The sequence below is a fragment of the Pseudopodoces humilis genome, chromosome 6, assembly GCF_049639895.1.
Source record: "Pseudopodoces humilis isolate 2021_Gansu_Grassland_sample_001 chromosome 6, ASM4963989v1, whole genome shotgun sequence".
Lineage (NCBI taxonomy): Eukaryota > Metazoa > Chordata > Aves > Passeriformes > Paridae > Pseudopodoces > Pseudopodoces humilis.
In genome coordinates, this window is record NC_142205.1 from 7,431,734 (window position 1) to 7,444,764 (window position 13,031).

The 13,031-nt window shown below is 44.9% G+C and overlaps 1 protein-coding gene across 1 annotated transcript; it reads right to left on the minus strand.

The window, feature by feature from the left end:
* Positions 1-4,454: 4,454 nt before the first annotated feature.
* TMEM129 (transmembrane protein 129, E3 ubiquitin ligase) lies at positions 4,455-12,017 on the minus strand. The gene is made up of 4 exons (XM_005517903.3): positions 11,590-12,017; positions 9,998-10,472; positions 7,598-7,757; positions 4,455-5,106 (listed from the first exon to the last, which is right to left on the minus strand). The coding sequence occupies exons 1-4, from the start codon at positions 11,792-11,794 to the stop codon at positions 4,858-4,860; spliced, it is 1,089 nt and encodes a 362-aa protein (XP_005517960.1). The 5' UTR covers positions 11,795-12,017; the 3' UTR covers positions 4,455-4,857.
* Between the last annotated feature and the right edge of the window lie 1,014 nt (positions 12,018-13,031).

The window sequence follows — 13,031 nt, forward strand, 5'->3', positions numbered from 1 at the left end:
TACTCATGCAACATGTACTTAACAATGGTGTTGGTGCAATTGCTGAGAAAATATCTTTGACTAATACAATTAAGATATCAAAATTTTCAAATAAACAGTTCATATTTAGGTAACAAAAAAAATACTCTTTTTGCAAAAAGAATGGTGCGGAAGACTGCCATCAATATTTATGGACTTGTGGACATGTGCCAACATCCACAGACCATGCTCTGTCAGCAGTGCATTATTTGACACTTATTTACTGCCCCATCCAGTAGTAAACTCAAAGAAAAGACCAGAAACTACACTTCCACGCAATGACTAAGGAGAAGTAGGTCAAATGTTTATGTGGAAACACTTTCACACAGGAAATTCTTGACCAGATGTGGTTGCAGAGCCCTCACAAGGAGGCCTGGGACAAGGAGCAGACTGTAGTGCTTACGACACACTGGCTAGTCAGCCAGGGATTGCTTAAGGGTTGAGTTCTCTACATTCTCCTCCTCGGTTCTGACAGCTTTGACATCTTAAATGACAGGTTACTAAACAAAACACAATCGTAGCATCTATTAACACCCGACCGGGCTTCTGGGCTAAAGACCACACCTGCAGATCCACTGCCACCCCTGCCAGAGAGAACGATCAGGTACTGCAGCCTCTGCACTGTAAATATATCGTGTTTTGTATGTGTAACAGCAAACACACTGCTCTGTACGTGCCAGGTCTCTCCCTTAGCTCAACAAGGGAGAAGGAAAGAATTTTGGTATTTTACTCCCGTGTTAACCACCCGTGTTTTCTTTCCCTACCTCCTCCACCCTGTCTGGCTTTGGGAGTTTCCTGCTTCCAGAGGGCTCGAAGTTACCAACAACAGACAGCAAACAGCTTGCTCAGAATCACAGACTCAGGCAAAAAGGTCTGCTTCCAAATCCGGTCAGTTTTCGCCACGGCAATGAACAGATAAAACCCTTCCCTAACCATCTTAAACAATTACTCGGTTCAACGACTTGAAAGAAACATTTTTAAAACCGGCTTAGGTATACTACAACACATGCCGTAAGTAGACACTGTTTGAAAATCTAAGGTGAAATGATAAATGAAAATTACGTCTTTTAGAAACATTCCAGTATTTGCTTTGCATCCCGCCCACTCCAGCCTGATACCAAGCCCCAGCACTCCCAGCCGGGCTGGGGCGTCCCGCCGAGCCCACACGCCCTGCCCGGGCTGCTGGTCCTTCAGTCGCCACCGACAGAGGAGGCCGAAGGAGCCCCTGCACGGGGGGTGAGAAGGGGATGCTCGCCGGAGAAGCACGGGCGGCACAGGCAGCAGCTGCCTCCGGAGCCGCCCCGGGACAGACAGCGCCGCATCCCCGCCCGCCCAGCGCTGCCCGCCCCGTTCCCAGTCCCCCCGCGGCCGCTCCCACCTGCGCCGCCCGGCCGGCTCCGCTGCGCCCGGCGGGCGCGGCGCGCTCGACAGGGCGGGGGCGGGCGCCGGCCCGGCCGAACATGGCCCCGGCCCGGCCCGGCCCGGCCCGGGCGCAGCGCAGGCGCGGCCCGGCCTCCCGCGGGGAGGGCGGGCGCGGCCCGGGGGGGGCCGCGGCCGGGAAGGCCCGGGACGGTGCTGTTCCTGCGGGAGTGCTGCTCCGTCCGACTGGAGTAAAGTGTCCTCCGCCCCTCTGAGGGACCGGGCGCAGCTTGCCTCACACCGAGGGCACCAGTGCCCTCACGCCATCTCCGTCCGGCTGCATCGCCCAGCCCACTCCGCTCGCAAATGCAGGGAAAACCCAGCTCGCACATCACGGTGGTACCTCATGCAATAGCCAAGGATTTGTTTTGGGTCAGCGTCGTGAGGGGTTGGTGGCCACCTCAATATACACGCTACAGGAATGTGTACCACATTTCATACCATTAATGGAATCATAGAACAGTTTGGCTTGAAAAGGATCTTAAAGATAACTTGCTCCAATATTTATATCTCAACTCCTTAAATAGCTCAAAGTCAACAAACATTTCTTAAGAAAGGCACTCGGAACTTTAGTCTTACTGAGGTTATCCTGACTGCAATGGTACTTAGCTGCAGGCTAGCCAGTTTCATAAAATGACAGAATAGTTTGGGTGGGAAGGGATGCTGAAGACCTTTACTTAAAACTCCTGCCATGGGCAGGGACACCTTCCCCTAGAGCAGGATGCTCAGCCCCATCCAGCCTGGCCTTGAACAGGATTGCTTCCAGGGTTGGGACATCCACAGCTTCTCTGGTCAGCCTCTCCACCCTGGTGCCTCACCACCCTCAGAGTGAAGAATTTCTTCCCCTCTATCTAATCTGAACCTATTCCCTTTCAGTTTTAAGCCATTCTCCCTTCTCCTGTCATGCCATGGCCTTGTCAAAAGTTCCTCTCCAGCTCTCTCAGAGACCCTTTAGGTACTGGAAGGTGCTGCAAGGTCTCCCTGGAGCCTTCTCTTCTCCAGGCTGAATGCCTCTTGCTCTCTCAGCCTGTCTCCATAGCAGAGGTGCTCCAGTCCTCTAAATGTCTTCATGGCTCTCCTCTGGATGCACTCCAATTGGTCCTCTACTACAGGAATGTGATATAGGAATGTGATAGATTCTTTATTACTGGTGCTTGGTAATAAATCTGAGCAAGGTCACAATTAAATAAATGTTTTATATAGGACACACCATTGCTACATGCCAGTGCTTCCTTGGAAAGACAAATTTTTTGTCATTGCCCCTGCTGATTTCATGACATCCAGTGTCACTCCTTCCCATCTGATAAAAAGTATCTGGAGGCCATTTTTTCCCCTGAAGTTCTTACAGAGATTTCATACACACCTTCCTCCATTTATGCAATCCTCTGCATTCAGGCTGTGGTAGGAAAATCCATCCAAGGAGGACTTACCATGTACACCTTCAGGAGAATTTAAGCCCTATTTGTATTTATTCTCATGTTCTCAGGTAAGACACTGCATACAGATAAGCCAGACCGATTTCCAACCATACAAAGTTTTACCTGGTAAACATAACTTTAAAATTAAAACCAGAAGTCTTACAAAGAATCTACTGTATTTTTATTGAGCTCTTCAGAGAGTTTTAAGAATAACTGCATATATTCATTAAGCCTTTTCCTTAAGGGCTATCCAAATAAAACTGTTCATTTTAAACAGGTAAGCTGTCTAGCAAAAAAACCAAACAAAAAACACCAACCTCAAAAACCACAAATAAGAAATCCTGCAGTATGTCTTTGGAAGAAAATGTTTTGTAATCTGTGTATAAGCTTGAGTATTTATATCTCAAGTCCTTAAACAGCTCAAAGTCAACAAACATTTCTTTAAAAATGGCACTGAGAACCTCAGTCTTACTAAGGTTTGTCCTGACTGGAATGGTGCTTAGCTGCAGTTTAGCAAGTTTAGCAATATTAGAGAAAGGTTTGAGTTGGAAAGGCCCTTAAAGATCATCCAGTTCTAACTCTCTGCCATGGGTAAGGACACTTTCCAGATCAGGTTGCTCAAAGTCCTGTTCAGTCCTTTTAGAACTTCCAAGAATGAGGCAGCCACTTTTCTGGGCAACTTGGTCCAGTTTCAACACAATAAAAACAGTCACACTGCAGAGATCACATGATAACTTTGTATTTTGGTTTCAAGCTATGCCAAACCTCATGGTAGAAAAACAGTATTCATGTAAAGGATTAAAAATATCTCCTGCTTGGAAAAAAGTCTTTTTTGGGTTGACAAATTATGTTAACCTAAAAAAACCAACAGATAACATTTTCCCCAATATCTTCTGGAACACTGCAATTACAGAACTACAGCTGGAGAAATAAATAATATAGGTGTGACTCATGTTCTGAAAGACCTGTTGACCTGCACCACACTGGGAAATTTGGGCTATACATGATACACTCCTATGGAGTACTTAAACTGACACAGTCCACCCACAGACTGTCTTTAGTTTAATGACATCACATGTATATAATATACCTCAGATTACTAGCACTGGCCACCCACAAGTCAGTGATGTGGAAAAGCATACACACAGCTGGAAATGCAAAACTAAATCACTAAATCACAATAATAAAAAAAAGTTCAGTAAATAGTCTAGCCACTTGCATTACTTGGTTTTTTTTTCTGTTGGTTTGTTGTTTTGTTTTCACAAAATGCTGTAAGAAAACTTATTCTAAACCCTATCCTCTTGTTTAAGAAATGCATCAAGATTGTGTGGGAGGCAGTGGTGTGTTCTTTACTGCAAACAGAGGATCTTCTCTAGAAATGACCATATATGTGCATGTAGCTCTTGATGATAACCTGAAGCTATCACAAAGACAAATGTCTATTTTTGTACCCTATTATTTTCACGTTCATAAGAATTTTTAACAACTTATTTCTCTAACACAGTCTTTAAGAAGCTCACAAACACCGGAGGCATGTCAGATTACTTTGAGAATTTAACTTTACAACTGGATTAAAGAATAACAAAAGCATCAATGAAGTCTAATCAAAACAATTTTCTCAGTTAGCCCTTTATTAAAGAATCAAAACCCAAGATAAATTTTAAAATGTAAAGAATTTAACCTACGTTAAAACATGAAAAAACAACAGTACTGCAAATATAGAAGGATAACCTTATTCCATCCAAAATGTAAGAAAAGAAAACAGGGGTTTAAACAAAATTAAAATCCAGAAGCTGACATCAGGTGAGTAAAATCCACAGTTACAGGTAAAAGTGGAAAGGAACTGAAAAGATTTACATCTGTTTTCAACACTGTAAAAGAAACTTTTAGAGTTTGTACCCTGGTAGAACATGAAGTCTCAGAAAGAGATCTAGCAGGCCTTTAACCAAACCCATTATGAAATAGTCAAATTAAAAAAGTAAAAACATACCCAGGTTACTACTCATCGTATTAGGCAAACATCTAGAATGCAAAATTTGGCTCGGCAAGTCGGGCAAGGCACTTGGCTCGACAGCCAGGTCTCTGGGTGCTGCTGGTCCTGTCTGCTGGCAAACCACTTGCCCATGCAGGTGAGGCACCACATGGGCCGGCAGTAGCACTGCTGGCATTCCCCCTCGTTTGGCTCCTGGCAGTTCTTGATGAGCTTGATGTTGGCAATAGTCTGCATACACCCTATGCATGGCTCCAGCTCCTGAGGGAGGAGAAAAACCATCAGAATTGTGAACTGCACAGAATGGCTCCTGTTACTGCTTTTCAAAGGCTTTTAGAAAATCATCTGTGGCAGAATAATCAAGGCAGAACTGCCCCACCAGAGGAAATCAAATGGTTTTATTAGAACACTGTAATGAATGACAGCAAAGCTTCTCTTTGAACAGAAAACCCAGAACTGCTGCATGAGACTAATGATTAAACAAAAATGACTGAAAAATAAACATTCATTCACTCTCTGAAGAGCTTCCAGCAGCCACAGCAAGGTAAGCAAGCAGCCAGCTTTGTCATTCAAACTATTTTTCAAAAAACATACTAGTATAAAAGAAGGAAAACAAACCAAGCAAACAGTTCTTACCACCTAAAATAGCAAACATCTGTTCCTATCTTCCATCTTTCTAAAAGACATAAATGAGGAAACCAGGGCTGGACTCAGCAAAGGACGCTCATCCTGAGGGCCCAGAAACTTTATTTTTCTTGGATAAAACTGGAATAACTGATTTTTCCCACAGTTAATTATGCCACATGAACTTGCAGATGCATATGGGAACATCTTGCTATGAAGTGTTTTACAATTAATAAAAAATAATTAGCATTTCCCATATGTCTTCCAGCTGCTCAAGAACTTGACAAAGCTCAAAAGACAACACACTGAATAGGCACAGAGACCTGAATCTGTTCAAAATGCTCCTGGTGGAACAAAAACCAGCTCTCTCCGTGGTCTCTAGTTCCCATCTCCAGTGACTCTTCCTTTGACAGCTCAACTGTCTGCTCAGCTGGGCTGTGGAGCAGATCCAGATGAACACAAGCCACTCAGCTTTAACTTGTCATATTAGGTCTTAGCTTTTAAGAAGGAAAAATTCTAGCATAGAAAGAATAACTAACTTTTTCAACATATTAATGGAGCTTCAGAATAGCAAAAAAATTCAGTGTTGTATTTTTGACATCCTTATCATCATCAGTGATGTCATTTATCACTCAATATCAAACCCAAGTTCAGAAGTTCAGCTGACAATTAAATGTGTCACAAATTAAATGCTTTGCAAGAAATCAGCTTTAATATCTTCTATTTATTGTGACTAGCCCTTTTTGCTGGAAGTGCCATCAGAACATACAACATAATGTGCAGACACACCTGATCCAGTTTTATTTTAGCTAGTTCATAAACTATATAAGCTGTGCAACACTACCACAGATACCCCTCACTCCATCAGCTGAACCACTGGACACAGACTCCCTGCAGGGTCACCAGTACTGCTTTAATTGGTTCCCTCTGGTACACTGGACAGTGCTCCAGTCACACCTCCAACTGCTGCACAAGTAGAATAATGACCAGGTCTCTGTGAGTATTAATGGAGGTAGGACTCTGTGCTGTTATAATTAACACCATATAATAGCCATAATAACTAAAGCGAACCCCAATTAAGAATCATTAGTTTATTTCAGCAGAAGATCCAACAAAACCTGGCTGTCTAGAAAAGCAAGCTGTATTGGAGCAAACTGCCTAAAGAACAGCAACAGCAGCTGTGGCTCTGGCTCCCCATAAACTTTCTGCAAGTGCAATGTCATCATTTCCAAATGCATTCATGTAATATTTTTGTAGACATTATTACAGGGGACTTTATTTCACTATGTTATTTCTCATGTCTCAAAACTGTAATGCTCACAATAGAGTGTGTTCCTTGTAGCAGGAACAGAAGCAGCAGCCAGTTATGTGTATGATAAGTTTACTGACACAGGTGAGCATTTGTGAGGGAAGGATCACCGTGAATGAGCAAAGAGCACTTGGGTTTCTGGCATTACTGACCAGGAGGCCTGACTGGAGTCAGCCTTGGCTGTGCAGACCCTGAGAAATTGTGCTTGGCTGCATCTTCTCAGGAAGTTAAGGAATCTAGGCCATGTCTTATCAGGGGCCAACGAGAGGAAGCGGTAAGTCCTACAGCTGTACACCCACACCAAGGGACACTCTAACCACCAGTCACGCTCTAAGTAAGGGACCGCATCCCCCAAGCCCATGGAACTCTCCTGCAGGGCAGCCTCAGGTAGGTAGGAGACCTTTCAAAGGACCTCTTGAGATCAAGAGATCCCTTACTTGGTATCTGTTATCTACAGCAAGGTAAGTAATAGTTTATATTTGATGTAAAACATATTGAATGCAAGCTAGCTGATTTATTAGAAGTGTAACGAGTAATAGGGTATTTAACTGCTGTTCACTTACCATTTAATTACTGACTGAATACTGCTTAATTATTAAATGAGGATTATTAAGCAGTAATAACATAATAATTTAATAATAATTTGTCATTTAATCCGTATTTTTAATTAAACCTTTTTGTTAACCTCACAACAACAAATTCTCTTAGTAATTCACCTGAGATAGCCCTAGGTAAACATTTATCATTTACACAGTAATCACAGGCACATCTGTATTGAAAGTATAATTGTTACAGTCTCACATGGATAGAAAGTTTCACCTGAGTACTTGGAACATGGTATGTCTGGTTTATTTCCACCAGAGATGTAAAGGTTTCTAAAAATAAATCACTAAGGCTTTGATGGATCACAACATTAGCTGCATTGCTGATAGGAGCACGGAGCTTCTCCCGGAGCTCCCCATACTCTGTGGAGTTCAACCTGAAGAAGAAAAGATGGAGAAAAATGTTACCATGATTATCCACCCAAATACCTTGATAGTACTTTGCAGAGGTTAACATCAATGAAGCGAATCCACAGAAAAGCTGGTACTTATTGGACAGAATAAATACACAGCATTGTGTTTTCTTGTTTTCTTCTGCTGTTCAGCTATTTGTTTTGGCACAACTTGGTCAGCAGAACATGCTGTCCTCATTCATATCTGTGTCAGATTGCCAGCAGGGTATGTCAGAGATCAGGTAAAACATTACACAAAAATAAAAGCTTTTGAAGTAATCAGCATGAACAAAAGCAATACAGGTACATAAATCATGCATTAACTGCAAAGTGCTGTTTGCACCATTTCTGTCACCTTTTTAATGCCTATTTACTTCGATGATATTTAAATTCTCAATTATAAACTCCTGAGGAGTTTAGTTAAGAGAAATTAGTTGTATCATGCAGCAGGCACCACAAGGTGATATAGTACTATATAAGTAGCAAAAGTGTCAATCTATCAGGTTCTGTAATTTTATGATACAATTTTAGATTATATCATAACATAATCCCAGAAATTCCACAAAGGTCACAAACCACTGCTGATTTCAGGCTGCAGCAAGCTGTGTTTCACACAAGCTGCTTCTGTAAATTAAAGTGATGCCTGCAAGTGGCACCTGCGACCTCACACAGATGACAGTGACACATCCCTGTTGTCATCCCTTTTTACCATAAGAGTTCTGAACTGTAGTGTCAGAACTCTCCAGCTCAATGCTTCCACTCATTAAACCGCTTTCATGGAGAAGTCCTGGGAAGAACTGTCCTCGTTTTCCTATCACTCACTGAGTTCCTAAAGACCAGCACAATGCAAGGCTGGCTTAGCTCTAGCTCTCAGTGGTCTCTATTGTTTTTACTGCTACAGGATAATGTCATTTAACAGATGCTATCCATGCAAATCACAGAGACATTTTTACACAGAGGAACAACTCACACTGAACATGTAGGGGGACCATGGCCCACCTGCACAGAAGCATTTTTCCTCCAGAAACATCTCACTGTATTTGATTCCGATTCCGATTCCGGATATATACAATGATCCTGTATGATTCTACATTCTAGCAGAGATTTACTATTACTGACATCTTATTAAAACAGCTTTTAAACACTGTTCTTGATGCTATTCTGTTTAGTCACAAAATGCAGTTTGGGCTTAAGACTTTTTTTCCCTAAAAGGAGTTGTCAAACAAATCACGATTTTCTCATCTGGGGATGTAGTTTTACGACTCTGGCATTGAAGTGCTTGCAGAATCATTAGTTGTTTAATACTAATTTGGTCACAGGTCTACAAAAGTCTCTTTTCTTAGCACTGTCATGCTTACCTTAACCAACCTCTTGTTCTGAGTTCTGTTCAGTTGGATTTCTACCATAATCACTTCTTTCCCTTCCTCATGCTTGCCCCACTGCACACATACAGGTCTGGTGATGTGCCTCCTTTTAATTACCTAATAAATGCTCCTGACATACAAATTTATAGCAAGAAGACAGTCAAATACCTTTTCAAATATAGTTTTAGGAGCACTAACATGATTCTTAATAATACAACAAAGAGGTTTCTGCTTGTACTTTAGCCTGGTTACACAGAGACTGCTGAGATAAACAGCATAGGCCCTTGCAAAACAAGCCCTAACATTCACAATTGTTATGATTTACTGCTATGAGAACACATAAATCAGAAAAGGACCAAAATTTTTTCCTTGTTACAGGGGCAGTTGGCTTGCAATAGCTCAGTGAGAACTCTTCTGAGCAGTGACAAAATTATCAGCCTTAAGCACAAGGAAAATCCAAAGTTGTGGATGAACAACAGACAGTTTTAGACAAATAACTATTTCTCCTCACCCAAAATTTAAAAGATCAAAAATTCTACCCTTCGTTCCTGTTCTCCATCTCTCACCTAATTTTATCCAGCTACTTCTTTTTACATCCAGCACAATCCTCTCCCTAAGAATGGATCAAAGAGGCCAATCCCTTTGTTTATCCGTTTTGTATTCAGTGTTGCATGTGTATGAAGCTTTCTAAACAACCTGCACTGCATGGCAGAACTGCACATACAAAAGCCCTGACCACAGCAGGCAGGGACCAGAAAGGAAGGGATGAGACCAGGGAGTCTCCAGGTTGGGCACAGAAGTGCTCCCTCAGCACCGTCAAACAGCACACACGTAACATAACAGGTTTAGCAGTTGTTTTACCTGATATCGAATGCCTTAATGTAGGGATTAACACTGGCAACTCGGATGGTGAGGAACTGCACAGGGACGTTGGAGTCTGGGGTGAGCTCGTGCTGTCTGGAATCTGTCACCGTCAGGTGAATGTCCTGCTGCTGGGCAACATGTAAACAGTAGGTGGTCACTTTAATCACCCACGTGTCTGTAACGATCACCCTCGCTCCTGGAGCTCCGGTAGCGAATTTATCGATTCTCCTAAATTCTGTGTTGATGGAAGAAGCTACTGCCCTCCAACCCGACTGCGGGAGAGCATGAACAGCGAGTGTCCGGGCTAGCGGGTGATTATTCCAGCCTTTCCGTGACCAGTAATATGCCAGGGCACTGGTGACTGCTGGGAGGAGAACGGCGAAGAAGAAGAAAGTTTTCCACTCTTTTGAAGCCAGGTAGAAAAAACAAAGATGTTTTTCAGGTGCAGCAAAGCACATACCAAGGTAATAACCTGCAAGGAAAAAAAACTTACTTTCAGAAGACAATTAAGTACCTGAAAAAACAGATACCCTGAATCATATGGTTACCTAACTAGTGAGCTCACCTCCAAGAGAAGTACTGTATTTCTGGATGACTTCAAATTCAAGCCTCCTGTATTATGCAAGCTGAGATAAATTCTTAGGCATCACTGATTCTTACCAGAATTTTATACCTAAAGGAAAGTGATCTGAATTTGGTTGCTGAAAAAAATTACCTGCAAGATGCCATTTAGTTTTAGTGGAATTATATGGCTAAAGGAAGCTGATTTGCATTCCTTGGTTATATCACAAATCACAGAAGATGATGAGCTGGAAGAGACTCACAAGGATCATCAAGTCCAACACTTAGTCCTGCACAGGACACCCCAAGAGTCACACCATGTGTGTGAGAGCATCCTCAAACTCCATCAGGCTTAGTGCTGTGACTCCTGCCCTGGGGAGCCTATTCCAGTTCCCAACCACCCTCCTGGGGAAAGAACCTTTTTCTAATATCCAACCTAAATCTCCTCTGAGATTTAGGGGAGGATATTCAACTTCAGGTCATTCCCTCAGGTCCTGTCACGGCCACCAGAGAGAAGAGATCAGTGTCTGTCCCTCCTCTTCCCCTCTTGAGGAATTTGTAACTGCACTGAGGTCTCCCCTCAGTCCCCTCCAGGCTGAACAGACCAAGTGCCCTCAGCCTCTCCTCACACGGCTTCTCCTCAAGGCCCTTCACCATCTTTGTTGCTCTCCTTTGGACACTCTCTAATAGCTCAATGTTCTTCTTTTATTGTGGCACCCAAAGTTGCCCCCAGCACTGGAGGTGAGGCCACCCCAGCCCAGAGCAGAGCGGGACAATCCCTGCCTTGCCCGGCTGTGATGCTGTGCCTGATGTCCCCGGGACAGGGATGTCCCTCCTGGCTGCCAGGGCACTGCTGGCTCAGTTCAACTTGCCACTGAGCAGGGCCCCCGGGTCCCTTTCCATTGCCCTGCTCTCCAGCATCTCACTCCGCAGTCCGTACTTTAACTGCAGCTCCTCGGTGAGTGCATGTGCTGCGGTGCAGCGCGCTGGTTACAAAGCTCGGGGCGCTCATTCCGAGCGCTACTCACCCAGGGGCAGCAGGGAGTGCGCCAGCAGCGTGCCGGTGCTGCGCCGCAGGTGGTACTGCACGAAGGCCGCGTCCTCGCTGCCCAGCCAGCCGGACAGCAGGCTCTGCACCGTCAGCCCCGCCGAGCGCACCTCGTCGGGCGGGAACACGAAGCACACGGCGAACACCAGGTAGGCCAGCGTGAAGGTCACCGCGGGGCTCTCCATGCTGCGCCCCGTGGGGCGCCGGGGTCCCCGGGAGCGGTAGTCCCCGCCGCACCCGCGGATGCTCCAGCGGGGAGCGGTGCTTCCCGCCGCCCCAGCGGTAGCTCCCCGCCTAGCCCCGGATGTTCCAGCAGTAGTTCCCCTCCTAGCCCCGGATGTTCCAGCGGTAGTTCCCCGCGCAACCCCGGATGTTCCAGCGGTAGTTCCCCCCCGCTCCAGCGGTAGTTCCCGCCGCACCCCCGGATGCGCGGCGCGGGCGCTGCCGGGCTGGCGGGGCCGCTTCTTACTGATGGTCCCCGCCCCTCCATCCATCTCCGCCCCTCCAGCCGTCCCGTCCCTCGCCTCCGCCCATCAGTGCCCGCCCGGCCGCGACCCCCGAGTCGCGTCCCCGTCCCAGCCCTGAGCCGGGCCTCGTCCGCACCCCCGCCCAGCCCGGCCGGGACGCGCAGCCCCTGCCCGTGGCCTCCGACATTGTCCGCGCTCCAGGTCATGCTCCACAGGGCTGGCAGAAGGAACCGATTCCAGTTCTTTGTGAACGGAAAAGAGCTCTGTTGGATGAAGGCAGCGTCTTTCTGAAGCAGGGAAAAGGCCTGTTTTACTTAAGCGTCGAAAAAAGCTTCTCCTTGTTTCTCTTTGTGCATTTTATGTAGTGTTTTCTAATATTTTCTAATAAGGGATGTAGGATCTTAAAATGCCTCAAAGGGAGGCATGATTCAATGTATCTTCGTACACCCCCGAACCCACTAAAGGGAGAGGCCTGGCTGGAATATGTTGTTACTGTTGAAGTACAAATAATAGATATTAGTGGCAAGATTTGCTGTTTCTTACAAAATGTAGGAAATCCCCTGCTCATACCCTGTTATAACCACAACTTCCATATTTATTTCTTTTAGAGAAAGTGGAATAACTTTATAACTGGAAAAACACGGCAAAGAAAGCAGCATGCGATGCTTTATATATACTACTGCTGATGGAAAACCCAAGACAATAGTAAATGTCACCCGTGGAGTGTGACATCCTAACGCTGGCAGATGGATGTGTGTTAACTGCTGTGATGGAGATCGGGAATTCATGGTGGTTTAGTGACTCTTGAGTAAAATCGTGCATGGATTTTCTGTGCATCTTACTTCATTCTAAAAGATGTCCTTTTTAACGAGTTCATTGTTTTAACAATCATTTCGTTGTTGCTGTCTGGTGACTCATCAGTAAGGACTGTTTTAATGTGCTGAATGGACTATGA